The sequence below is a fragment of the Dioscorea cayenensis genome, chromosome 9 (assembly GCF_009730915.1).
Source record: "Dioscorea cayenensis subsp. rotundata cultivar TDr96_F1 chromosome 9, TDr96_F1_v2_PseudoChromosome.rev07_lg8_w22 25.fasta, whole genome shotgun sequence".
NCBI classification, from domain to species: domain Eukaryota; kingdom Viridiplantae; phylum Streptophyta; class Magnoliopsida; order Dioscoreales; family Dioscoreaceae; genus Dioscorea; species Dioscorea cayenensis.
Window position 1 is genome coordinate 3,062,573 of NC_052479.1, and position 11,657 is coordinate 3,074,229.

Here is an 11,657-nt window from a genome sequence, read left to right on the forward strand (position 1 = left end):
TTTTTTTTCAACATTTGATAACTTCGAGAAATTAAGCACTTGTGAGAGAGAGAGAGAGAGAGAAACTAAAAGAATAAAAGCAGTAAAAAAAATCTCAATTTAACTCAAAAAACTTCTACATTGGTAAACAATAACTAGAACAAGTCTCTTTCTATTTTCCGATGGTACTCATTGCATCTCATCATTCAACGTTTCTTGAAGCTAATGAAAAACAAGATTAAGATTAAACAGTTCAGCTCACCATCTTTATTATTAATATCGCTTAACCTTCGAGTCGCTTTTCGCAAGCATCACTCCTGAGAGCTTGTCAATCTCATATAAAAAGGCAGCTGAAAACAAGAAACTGCATGAAAAGAAACGAAAAAATTACAATTATGATATAAGTTTTTGCAGATGAATTCAACCGGAGAATGAGAAAGAAACGATGTTAAATACTCGGTCATCTAGATATCCCAACAAATGAGATAAAGAAGTACATGAACAACTCCAAAGACCATGAACAGATTGTTTACGGCTAATAATACGCCTTATAGGAGTTCAGGCATGTCATTTTTAAGAACTTATACTATAAAGGACTTTGCATATGGGTTCACTAACAGTTTGTTGATGAAAATCTTAAAAATTCAAATGTAATGACAGCAAATGGGATGAGTGAAATACCATGTAGTGATACAAACACGATGAACTGTGCTGGCAACAACTAATGCTACAAATTCCGCCAGGAAAACTGTAAAAGATTAGATGGAAATAGTATTAGAACAGAGGAAAACGTTCTAACCGTTTATGTACAAACTGACTTACCAGCACCCCATCCCGTCCTGGCACCATAAGATTCTTGATAATTTCCAATGAACTATACAAGATACACGTAAGTCATCAGAAGCAGTGTGGACACCAAATTCAAGATCAAAAGAAAATGAAAGCATGTATTACTTTCAAATTATCAAGATTTACAATTGAACATGCTAACCAGTATGTAATTTCACATACTGTTTTAGTTTCATCATTAAGCTTTCGAAGTACAGTCAGCACAAGGAAAATTATTCTGTTTCAGCTTTGCAAATATCATTTGTGCAATTAATAAAATAACCTTCTCCTTTTGATGGAAGCATAGAATAAGAAACTCAAAATGTAAATTATACATAACATGATAACGTCATTCATCACTCCACTTTTAACTGAAATAGTCAGTTGCGGCCTGCTGTATAAATGTGATTGATAACTATTAATGATCCCAAGGGCTTGAAAATACAAAATTAATCATGCCAAATTGCTCCCATATTCGCAAGCTATTATACTTGTAAGAATGAATCTCTACATTGGGGGGTGACATTACTATATATGCCACTCAAGAGATGCAGTACAGGAAAAAAGAACTCTGATGTTCTAACAAAAGGCAAAACAAATACATGTTTCAGTAACTGGGTAACAGAGATTATGTAATTGTTCCACTGGCTTCAGGAAGCAGAGCCCTTGAGTAAAAAAATTCAATAGCTAACTAAACTCTTAAATTGTAATAGATTCCAAACTTTTAATTTGCATGCCATATATTGTCATAAAACTAATTGCAATAGATTTCGCTATACCTCATTTCCATACATAACAGATTCTATGTATCTATTTCTTTCTATTGCTCTTCATGCAACACAAAGTCAAATTGCTCTTTTTGCAAATTCCATGCAACTTCTAAAATGAATGTTTTTGAATCATCATGTACATAACAATATTATACTGCCATTTGTAACTCTTCACAAAAGAAACAGTAGAATCTGACTTAAAAAAAACAGCCAACCAATAAATAAGATGCAAATAATATAATCAACTGGTGATCACAGGTTTGATATGAGTAGGTTGTTCATTAGATTAAAAAAAGAAACCAATGTTACAAATCATTTGCTTGGTTGGTTACATTTTGACAGACTACAAAGTATGACAGAAGAAGGAGATGAGCTTTAGCAAAAAAAAATAAAAAACTAATCGGATGAGAATTAAAACAGAAAATACATATTAGCACATCAAAATAATATAACAATAACAAGGAAAAACCACTTGTCTAAAAGCTTCCTAAAAACATAATCAACCATGATTCTTCTCCTAGCTCAACTTTACAGATGTAGCAAGACATGAGCCAGATTACCACACAACTTCGACGATAACAAACATGATTCAAAAGTTTAAAGAAGGAGACTGCATGGACTTCCCCACCTTTTAACTAATGCCTTTGATATATTGATCATGATGTTTCACCAGGGAATTAATTACACAATAAGCAAAACCAACATAAACAGAAGGGCCTAACTATTTCCATAATAGAACATTAACTTTTTTTAAATTTTTATATAAATAAAAAAGCTTAAATCAGGCAAGATATACATCATAGCAAGTTAGAAAACAGACGGCATTGAAAAGACACTTGAATACTCACAGTCAACAGCAAGACAAACAAAAGTGAGCTGATAAAACCACCAGCAATAGTTAACAACTCAGATGATGCTAATTTTCCCCTGTACATTTCAAGAAGGGAGAATGTGACAGCAAACAGAAGAAGTGAGTACAGCATGGATCGTCCAGGACCTGCCATGGCCTCAACCCTGCATAAATAGAACAAAAGCATTATAAACAATGGGCCATCATAGTCAAGCAAGAATAAAGTCTTATAGGTATTGCTGCACATTCTAAAGTACATATTAATAACTTAGCTAAGGATAAAATACTAGCTAGCATAGTTAGGATGTTACCAGAGGCTGGACTTCAATTTGCTTTAGACTTATTGGATAAGATGATCATTTCTAATCAATAAGAAGGAATATTTGAGAAAGAAAAGTTCTCTAAAGATCTCCAGAAGGGCATAACTTCTCCCACATGAGGACTGAACTTCAGAAGAAAAAAAAAGGATATAAAATGCATAACGGGTGATGCTTCTATTTCATACACCGGTTCATATATATGGGTCCCCAGCACTAACACACAAATATAACTATATGATAACAAAACAAAAAACAAATGTATAGGCTAACATTGTCAAGGATGCATGTGGAAATTCTAAAACACACATCAGGCTAAATAGATGCAAAGATTGCTATGCGTAATGCGGCAGGGCATCTCATTTGAAAAGCTTCCATCAAGGACTTGCAATACAGTAGGATTATAGTTTAGCTTTTATATAAGCCAAATAAAAAAGCAAGGCCCTGCCCTGACTCACACATAAGCCATATAAAGAAGTCACCAGCATAAAGAACCAGTTGAAATAATTCATGCAGCAAGAGCAAAGCAGGCAGCCATTTCTGCTAAGTGTTCAAATTTTTTATAGTGATTACAAATGATAAGCATTTGAAGCCACTAAAGTAACACATAGAAAACAAAGAACTTTGCAATTAATATTAGACCATTGTAGTTTCATATAATTAAATTCAAATGTTCAATATTGAGCATCCTTCTTAGAGAATATCTTAACTACATTATACTAGATGACTAACATAGCATTATGCCTAAGCACTCAAAACTACTTTCCAAAATTTATACAACTAGATGTTATCAACAAACACCAAACAATCACCTTTCATTACTTTACTACCAGTTTGAAATAAAAAAAATCTTATGCGGTTGGCTACCAATTCACTAAACTCAAAGATACCAAAACCAATGTAAACATGATCACAATAAAAAAACTAGCTTTTTTCTTTCATTTCTACATCAAATTCATACAACATGGAGTACCCTATAGTGGAAATCCTGAATCATTTTCGAATGGATCTTATGCAATGTGAGAACAATTGAGATCAAACTCTTCCTCTATACCATTAAAAAAAAAGGGAACAAAAAAATATCAATTTTGATAGAAAATAGATCAAACACAACCATTGCTCAGCGATTGATTTAGAAAAAATTTCTGGATCAAGATTCATACACTTCTCAATTTCAGAAGAAAAAAAAACAAAGAAAAAACATAGAAAATCACACCACATCATCAACGCAACAAATCAACAGATTTAATGGGAAATTGGTGAGTTTGAACCGAGGAAAAACCGAACCTTGAGAAAGAGAAGAGGAACTGAGAAGAAGTCTCTCCGATCGCAGCCGTGGGCGAACACTGGAGATGGTAGTCTCTAATATGAATTAATGGGTTCGCACAGCCGTTAGATTGATGTCCTTGGAATATCTGGGCCGTCCATTAAGAAAAAGGATTATTTGAGACTATTTTATATTAAAATATCAATATAATTTAAGAAATTACTAGGATGCCCTTACAAGATTGGTTAATAACTAACATGCCCTTGTAAAATCAAAAGTTAATTTTAGAAGCAACTTTAGAAATTACTAGAAACCAGTGATTTAAAAACCGGACTGGACCGGCCTGTTGAACCAGTTCAACCGGGAACCGACCAGTAAACTGGTCCGATTACTCACATAAAATAGTAAAAAACTGGACCGGCCGGTTCAACCGGTGAACCGATTAAACCGGACCGACTAATTTATTAATTTAAATTATTTAATTGGTTTATTTATTTTATAATTAAAAACTTAAATAAAATTAATAAACTTATTAAATTGGTCCAAATTTCAAAAAAGTAAAAAAGTAAAAAATAAAAATAAAAAACAAAATGCCGCAAGATATTAATATATTATGATTTATTATCATTAATTTATTATAATTAACTTATAATTTTATGCTAATCAATAATTAAATCATTAAAGTTAAAGTATTAAAGTATTAAACTAAACATTTCAGTGGTTTGGTTTTTATTTTTTAATCATTATTGTTGTTGTATACTTATATACTTATATTTTATTTAATTATTTATTTTTTAATATTTATTGTATAGTTATATCCTTGTATGTTTGTATATTAAAAATTTTAATTTTATATAAAGTTGAGACTTTGTGACCTTATAAAGGTAATTTAACTTTGCCATATCTAATTTTGTATCTTTATTATTATTTTTCCTTATTTTTGAAGTTATTTTTTTACTTATTTTTTTAATGTTTTTTAATTTTTTAAATATTTATTTATTTGAAAAAAATTAATTCCGGTTGAACCGGCCGATCCAACCGGTTCAACCGGTTGGATCGGAACCGGTTGCCTAACCGGTTCGACAACCGGTCCGGTTATTAAAACATTGCTAGAAACCCTAACCTCAAGGTGTTGGGGTGACATAACACCTTCCAATTTTTGAAGGTCACGTAAATGCATTAGATCATGATCCTCACAGAAGGTATGGAAGAAAGTCCGAGATAGGAGAAAATAGAAGCACAAAGTGGCTCAAGTTAATAGAGGCACGATAACAATAAGATTATATAAGAATAGAACCCCAACTAAAAGGCAACAAGTAGAGTATACCTTCCTGCATATTTCCTGCAGCTACAAGATCCATGAAGCAATGTATAAATACTGGATAGAGCACACGAAGAAGCTCGTGCTACAGGAATCTGAATTAGGTGTGGAATTACATAGATAAGAACATACAATTTCATGATGACACCATTCATGTTAGCAACCCAACTCATCCATAATTCACGAATACAAGGCTGAAGAATTTGGCACGAGTTACCTTATACAAATCCAAAAAACTATATGCCCAAGATCTTAGCTTGCGATAACCATCATGATATCGAAGCGCACAATTCTCTGGTCTGCTAGATGACATTCCACAATCAAGAAAACCAAACTAAAATTCACATGGTATGAGCTTAGAATTACAATTGCAGCTTACAATTCTAACAATGATTCCAAAACACTTTGACCATAAATTCATTACATAAACTACTCGATCATAGGCATTATCAAATTAACACTGGAAAACATACAACTATTTACTCAATTCAGTGTAAAGCTGAAATTTAAAAAACAAACTGATTGGTTCGCAAGAAGTTATCTTTTCTAATCACTGTGTACTACAAACCCTTAGCATACATGGTGAAAAAAAAGAAGAATCCAGAAAAAAAAAAAAATGGAGTTTGGAATGATTCAAACCTGGGGGCATCGGGGTGAGAGGAGGACGAGAGCCGACCAAGCTTTTCTTGAAGGGCGAGCTCGGTCTACAAGAAGCCCTTCTTCTTCAAGTACGCAAGCACCTTCTTCTCGATCTCCTCATCCTCCATCTCTTTGAATCGAAACCATAATTTGGGGGGGATCGAGAACTAGGGTTTTGGCTATGAACGTATTGGAAATGGAAATAAGAAAAGTAAAAGGGATTCTGGTTAACGGGTTTCAAACCCGATAGTGGTATTCGGATCCAGGTAAAACTTAAGGCCTTCTTCAACCACTGTTTATAGTGGGGAAAAAAAATATAATGTGGCTTAGGTAACATTGAACATTGAAGAAAAAGATGACCCGTATCTTGCTATATTTATGGCTCATTGTAACATTGAAGAAGTGAAAGATAGCATCTGGCTAGTGGATAGTGGATGCTCTAATCATATGACCGGTATCAAAGGGTTGTTTACAGAGCTAGATGAATAAAAAAAAGTTGCTAGTTTGATTGGGTGATGATACTCGAATACAAGTTGAAGGGCATGGCACAATAGCGCTTCAGACATCGCAAGGCACGGTGAGATACTTACATGAAGTTCAATATGTTCCTTATTTAGCTTATAATCTTTTGAGTGTTAGGTGTTGGTTTATAGTGGCTATTCACTATTATTTGTTGACAAAGCATATACAATTACAAAGAAAAAAACCAGTGAACAAATGATTAAAATACAAATGACAAAAAAATAGAATGTTTCCACTAGAGGTTGGCAATGTAGATCATCTTACATTATTTGTCAATAGTAGTGCAAAGGAGTCCAATATATGGCAATTGAGATATGGGTTAAATATTAAAGGTCTAAAAACATTAAGTCAGAGAGGAATGGTCAAAGGATTGCCACATGTTGAACAGTTTGGAATACCTGAAGGCTGTGTTCTTGGTAAACAAACCAGGTAAACATTTACTTTTGGCAAGGCCTGGCGAACTTCATCTCCATCACAACTCATTCAAGCTGACATTTGTGGTCCAATGCAGACTGAATCTCTTGGTGGAAGTACTTATTTTCTTTTGTTCACATATGACTTCACATGCATGAGTTGGGTTCAATTTCTCAAGTTCAAATCACAGGCATTTGAAAATCTTAAAAAGTCCAAAGCATTGGTGGAAAAACAATCTAGATGCTTCATCAAGACATTATGCACAGATAGGGAAAAAGAGTTTCTCTTTGAAGAATCTAAAAGGTATTGTGAAGAACAAGGTATAAGACATGAACTGAGGGCTCCTTACACACCCCAACAAAACGAAGTCGCCAAGAGAAAAAATAGGATTGTCGTGGAGATGTCAAGAAGCTTACTCAAGGAGAAGGCTCTTTCAAACAAATTCTGGGTAGAGGTCGTTACTACGTTAGTCTACTTTTTGGACATTTGTCCTACAAAAGTTGTGAGAAATCTGACGCAATTTGAAGCATGGAAGTGTATTAAACCTTCAGTTTAACACCTTCTCGATATCTCCCAAATTAGGGTTTCGATTCGAAGAGACAGAGGATGAGGAGATTCAGAAGAAGGTGCTCGCATACTTGAAGAAAAAGGGCTTCTTGTAAACCGAGCTCACCCTTCAAGAAGAGCTTGGTTGGCTCTCATCCTTCTCTCACCCTGATGTCCCCAGGTTTGAATCATTCCAAACTCCATTTAGTTTTTTTCTGAATTCTTCTTTCCTTTGTTTCACTATGTATGCTAAGCATTTGTAGCGCACAGTAATTAGAAAAGATAACTTCTTGCGAACCAAACAGTTTATTTTTTGAATTTCAGCTTTACACTGAATTGAGTAGATAGTTGTATGTTTTCCAGTGCTGATTTGATAATGCCTGTGATCGAGTGGTTTATGTAATGAATTTGTGATCAAAGTGTTTTAGAATCATTATTGGAAATATAAGCTATAATTGTAATTCTGAGCTCATGCCATGTAAATTTTAGTTTGGTTTACTTGATTGTGGAATGTCATCTAGTAGGCCAGAGAGTGGTGCGCTTTGATAATCATGACGGTTATAGCAAGCTAAGATCTTGGGCGTACAGTTCTTTGGATTTGTATAAGGTAACTCGTGCCAAATTCTTCAGCTTTGTATTCTTGAATTATGGATGAGTTGGGTTACTTACATGAATAGTGTTATCATGGAATTATATGTTCTTATATATGTGATTCCACACTTAATTTTGATTCCTGCAGCACGAGCTTCTTCGTGTGCTCTATCCGGTATTTATACATTGCTTCATGGATCTTATAGCTGCTGGATATATGCAAGAAGGTATACTCTACCTGTTGCCTTTTAGTCGGGGCTCTATTCATATGTAAAGTTATTGAAAGTCCAAGCTAGGAGAAAATAGAAGCACAAAGTGGCTCAGGTTAATAGAGGCACGATAGCGACAACAATAAGCAAGCATTCCTAAAAACATCTTGATTGAAAATAAACTGGAAGATTTTTGGACAAGCTAGCATCTCACATAATTTTATGTTGACTTTGCTCTGCCTCAAAGAACGAGTAAGTTCCATCTCCTGCAATGCAATATCTGGTACTTCAGTTAACTTATACAAGCAGAAAACTACGAAGGATGAGGGATTGAACCCTAACCTCAAGGTGTTGGGGTGACAGAACACCTTAAAATTTTTGAAGATCACGTAAATGCATTAGATTATGGACCTCGCGGAAGGTATGGAAGAAAGTCTGAGATAAGAGAAAATAGATGTACAAAGTGGCTCAGGCTAATAGAGGTACGATAGCAATAACATTACATATGAATAGAGCCCTAACTAAAAGGCAACAAGTATAGTATACCTGTGACATACCCCTTACATGTGTGTACCACAAGTGCACAGGTTGTCGAAGTAATAAAATACCCAAAGGGTGAGTAGTCGAATCCACAGGGAATAGATGTCTAGAAACAAGAAGTATTGCTACTTAGCTAGAGTGAAAATTAATTGATGATTGTGATTCAAACTATGAATAAAAATAAAAATAAAAGAAAAGAGAGTAAACAAGAGTAATCAGAAGAGGTAATCAATGGTAAAGTGGGGTACCAGGACAATGCTTACCCTAGGACTATTGTTTCAAGTGCAAGATTAAATATTATGTTTCCCTAACTAAGATTTAATAAGTCGTGAAAATCCAAAGACACACGGTCCCAAACCTAAGGTCAACCGTAACTAGCCTCTACACTATGCAACAGTGGAAAAGGGATACTCTCAACACCTCACACTGTGTAGGACTGCTTGAGGTTCTAGGGACTCCAAGTGATAAATCCCATTTCCTAATTTAGATCAAACCCTTTGGTCCAGGAGAAAAATCCCTAATCACAACTAAGCCCCATCACTAAAGACTTCTCAACACTTCACTCTGTTGCTCGCGCAACTAAGCCCCAATGGAAAAGATCTCTTAGCACTTCACTCTATCATGATTGCAAAGAACTCTTGGAATGTAGAGGTAGGATAAATCATGTCAGAGGGGAAAGGGGATGTTTCGCTACCTCTCGACTTACACTCTTAACCCTCTTTAATCTTGCTAAGTCTAACCCTAATGGAGATGATCACTCATCAAAAGGATGACTAGATGGATTCTCAACCCTAGTGTCATGTCACTCAAAGGGAAAATCAAATCAATAAGAAAACAAGATTGAAACTCAATTAAAACATAAATTAAACGAAACATAATAAAAGTTAATGAAACAAAATCATCCTAAGGTTTACAAGTCTAAGTACCTACTAGGGGTTTAGCTCTCCATAGAGTGATACAAAATCAAAGATAAAATCAAAAGTAAATGCAAACACTCCATAAAGATAACCCCTTGTCGTCCATGGTGATGGTCTTTAAGAGCCACATCTTCTTCTCCAAAGGCTCCTCCATCGAGCCTAGGGCACACCTCTCCGAATCAATACTGCCGAAAGCTCCCCTCAATAACTTTCCTTCAAAGGTAATCGATGTCGAATGCCGTAGAAACACTCCAAAATCCCAGCAAAAACCTCTTCAAACCCTAGCTGCACTCCCTCCAAAAGAAAAGAACAAGATCCCCAAAATAACTCTTCGAAGCGGTATTTAATAGACTGAAATTGGGATTTCACACGCCCCTGTGGAAATTCCACACAGGCTTGTGGATTTCCAGGTTCTTCATTTTCATGTCACATTCTCCCTTTCAAGCATATTGACAAATCTCTTGAAAACACTACACAAGTCAGGGCATGTGTATGCGACTGCCTTTGTGCCTCTTCAATTTGTAGGTTTGCTTGTACACTTTTGGAGGTTGGCACACACCCACATGCATATGATCACAACTTGTGCCTTAATCCTTATTCGATGCAAGAGATTCCTCAAAACTCGCGTTCATAATCCATTTTTGCTTTATTTCTTCAAAACTTGTCTCTACAACCCTAAATACACAAAAGAACACAAATACACACGAATAAGCCATAAAACTTGGTAAAAGTGATGCTTAATGTAAGAAAAAAGTATACTTAGTAATACTTATATATAAGCACTTATCAAACTTCCTATATATATCCTGCAGCTACAAGATCCATGAAGCAATGTATAAATACCAGATAAAGCACACGAAGAAGCTCATGCTGCAGGAATCAGAATTAGGTGTGGAATCACATAGATAAGAACATACAATTCCATGATGACACCATTCATGTCAACAACCCAATTCATCCATAATTCACGAATATAAAGTTGAAAAATATGGCACGAGTTACCTTATACAATCCAAAGAACTCTACACCCAAGATCTTAGCTTGCTATAACCATCATGATATCGAAGTGCACCACTCTCTTGCCTGCTAGATGACATTCCACAATCAAGAAAACCAAACTAAAATTCACATGGCATTAGCTCAGAATTACAATCGCAGTTTATATTTTCAACAGTGATTCTAAAACACTTTGACCATTTAAACCACTCAATCACAGGCATTATCAAATCAACAGTGCAAAACATACAACTATCTACTCGATTCAGTGTAAAACTGAAAGTCAAAAAACAAATTGATTGGTTGGAAAGAAGTTATCTTTTCTAATCAATGGCCACCACAAACACTTAGCATACATAGTGAAAAAAGGAAATGAAAAATCCAGAAAAAAATAAATGGAGTTTGGAATGATTCAAACCTGGGGATATCGGGGTAAGAGAAGAATGAGAGCTGACCAAGCTCTTCTTGAAGGGCGAGCTTGGTTTGCAAGAATCCCTTCTTCTTCAAGTACGCAAGCACCATCTTCTTGATCTCCTCATCCATCGAAACCATAATTTGGGGGATATTGAGAACTAGGGCTTTGGCTCTGAACGTATTGGAACTGGAAATAAGAAAAGTAAAGCGAATTCGGGTTAACAGGTTTTAAACCCGATGGTGGTATTCGGATCCAGGTAAAACTTAAGGCCTTCTTCAACCACTGTTTATAGTGGGGAAAAAATATAAAGTGGCTCAGGTTAGTAGAGGCACGATAGCAATAACATTACATATGAATAGAACCCCAACTAAAAGGCAACAAGCAGAGTATACCTTCCTGAATATATCCTGCAGCTACAAGATCCATGAAGTAATGTATAAATACCAGATAGGGTACAGGAATCAAAATTAGGTATGGAATCACATAGATAAGAACATACAATTCCATGATGACACTATTCATATCAGCAACCCAAC

General features: G+C 35.1%; 1 protein-coding gene across 2 annotated transcripts; it reads right to left on the minus strand.

The window, feature by feature from the left end:
- Positions 1-66: 66 nt before the first annotated feature.
- LOC120268404 (protein KRTCAP2 homolog) lies at positions 67-4,116 on the minus strand. Of its 2 annotated transcripts, none has more exons than XM_039275829.1 (5): positions 4,032-4,116; positions 2,426-2,591; positions 802-853; positions 661-727; positions 67-329 (listed from the first exon to the last, which is right to left on the minus strand). In XM_039275829.1, exons 2-5 carry the CDS (start codon positions 2,579-2,581, stop codon positions 314-316), a joined length of 291 nt encoding a protein of 96 aa, XP_039131763.1. In that variant the 5' UTR covers positions 2,582-2,591; positions 4,032-4,116; the 3' UTR covers positions 67-313. The 2 variants fall into 2 exon arrangements, with proteins under 2 accessions (XP_039131763.1, XP_039131762.1); XM_039275828.1 differs by having other exon boundaries at positions 67-343.
- Positions 4,117-11,657: the final 7,541 nt, after the last annotated feature.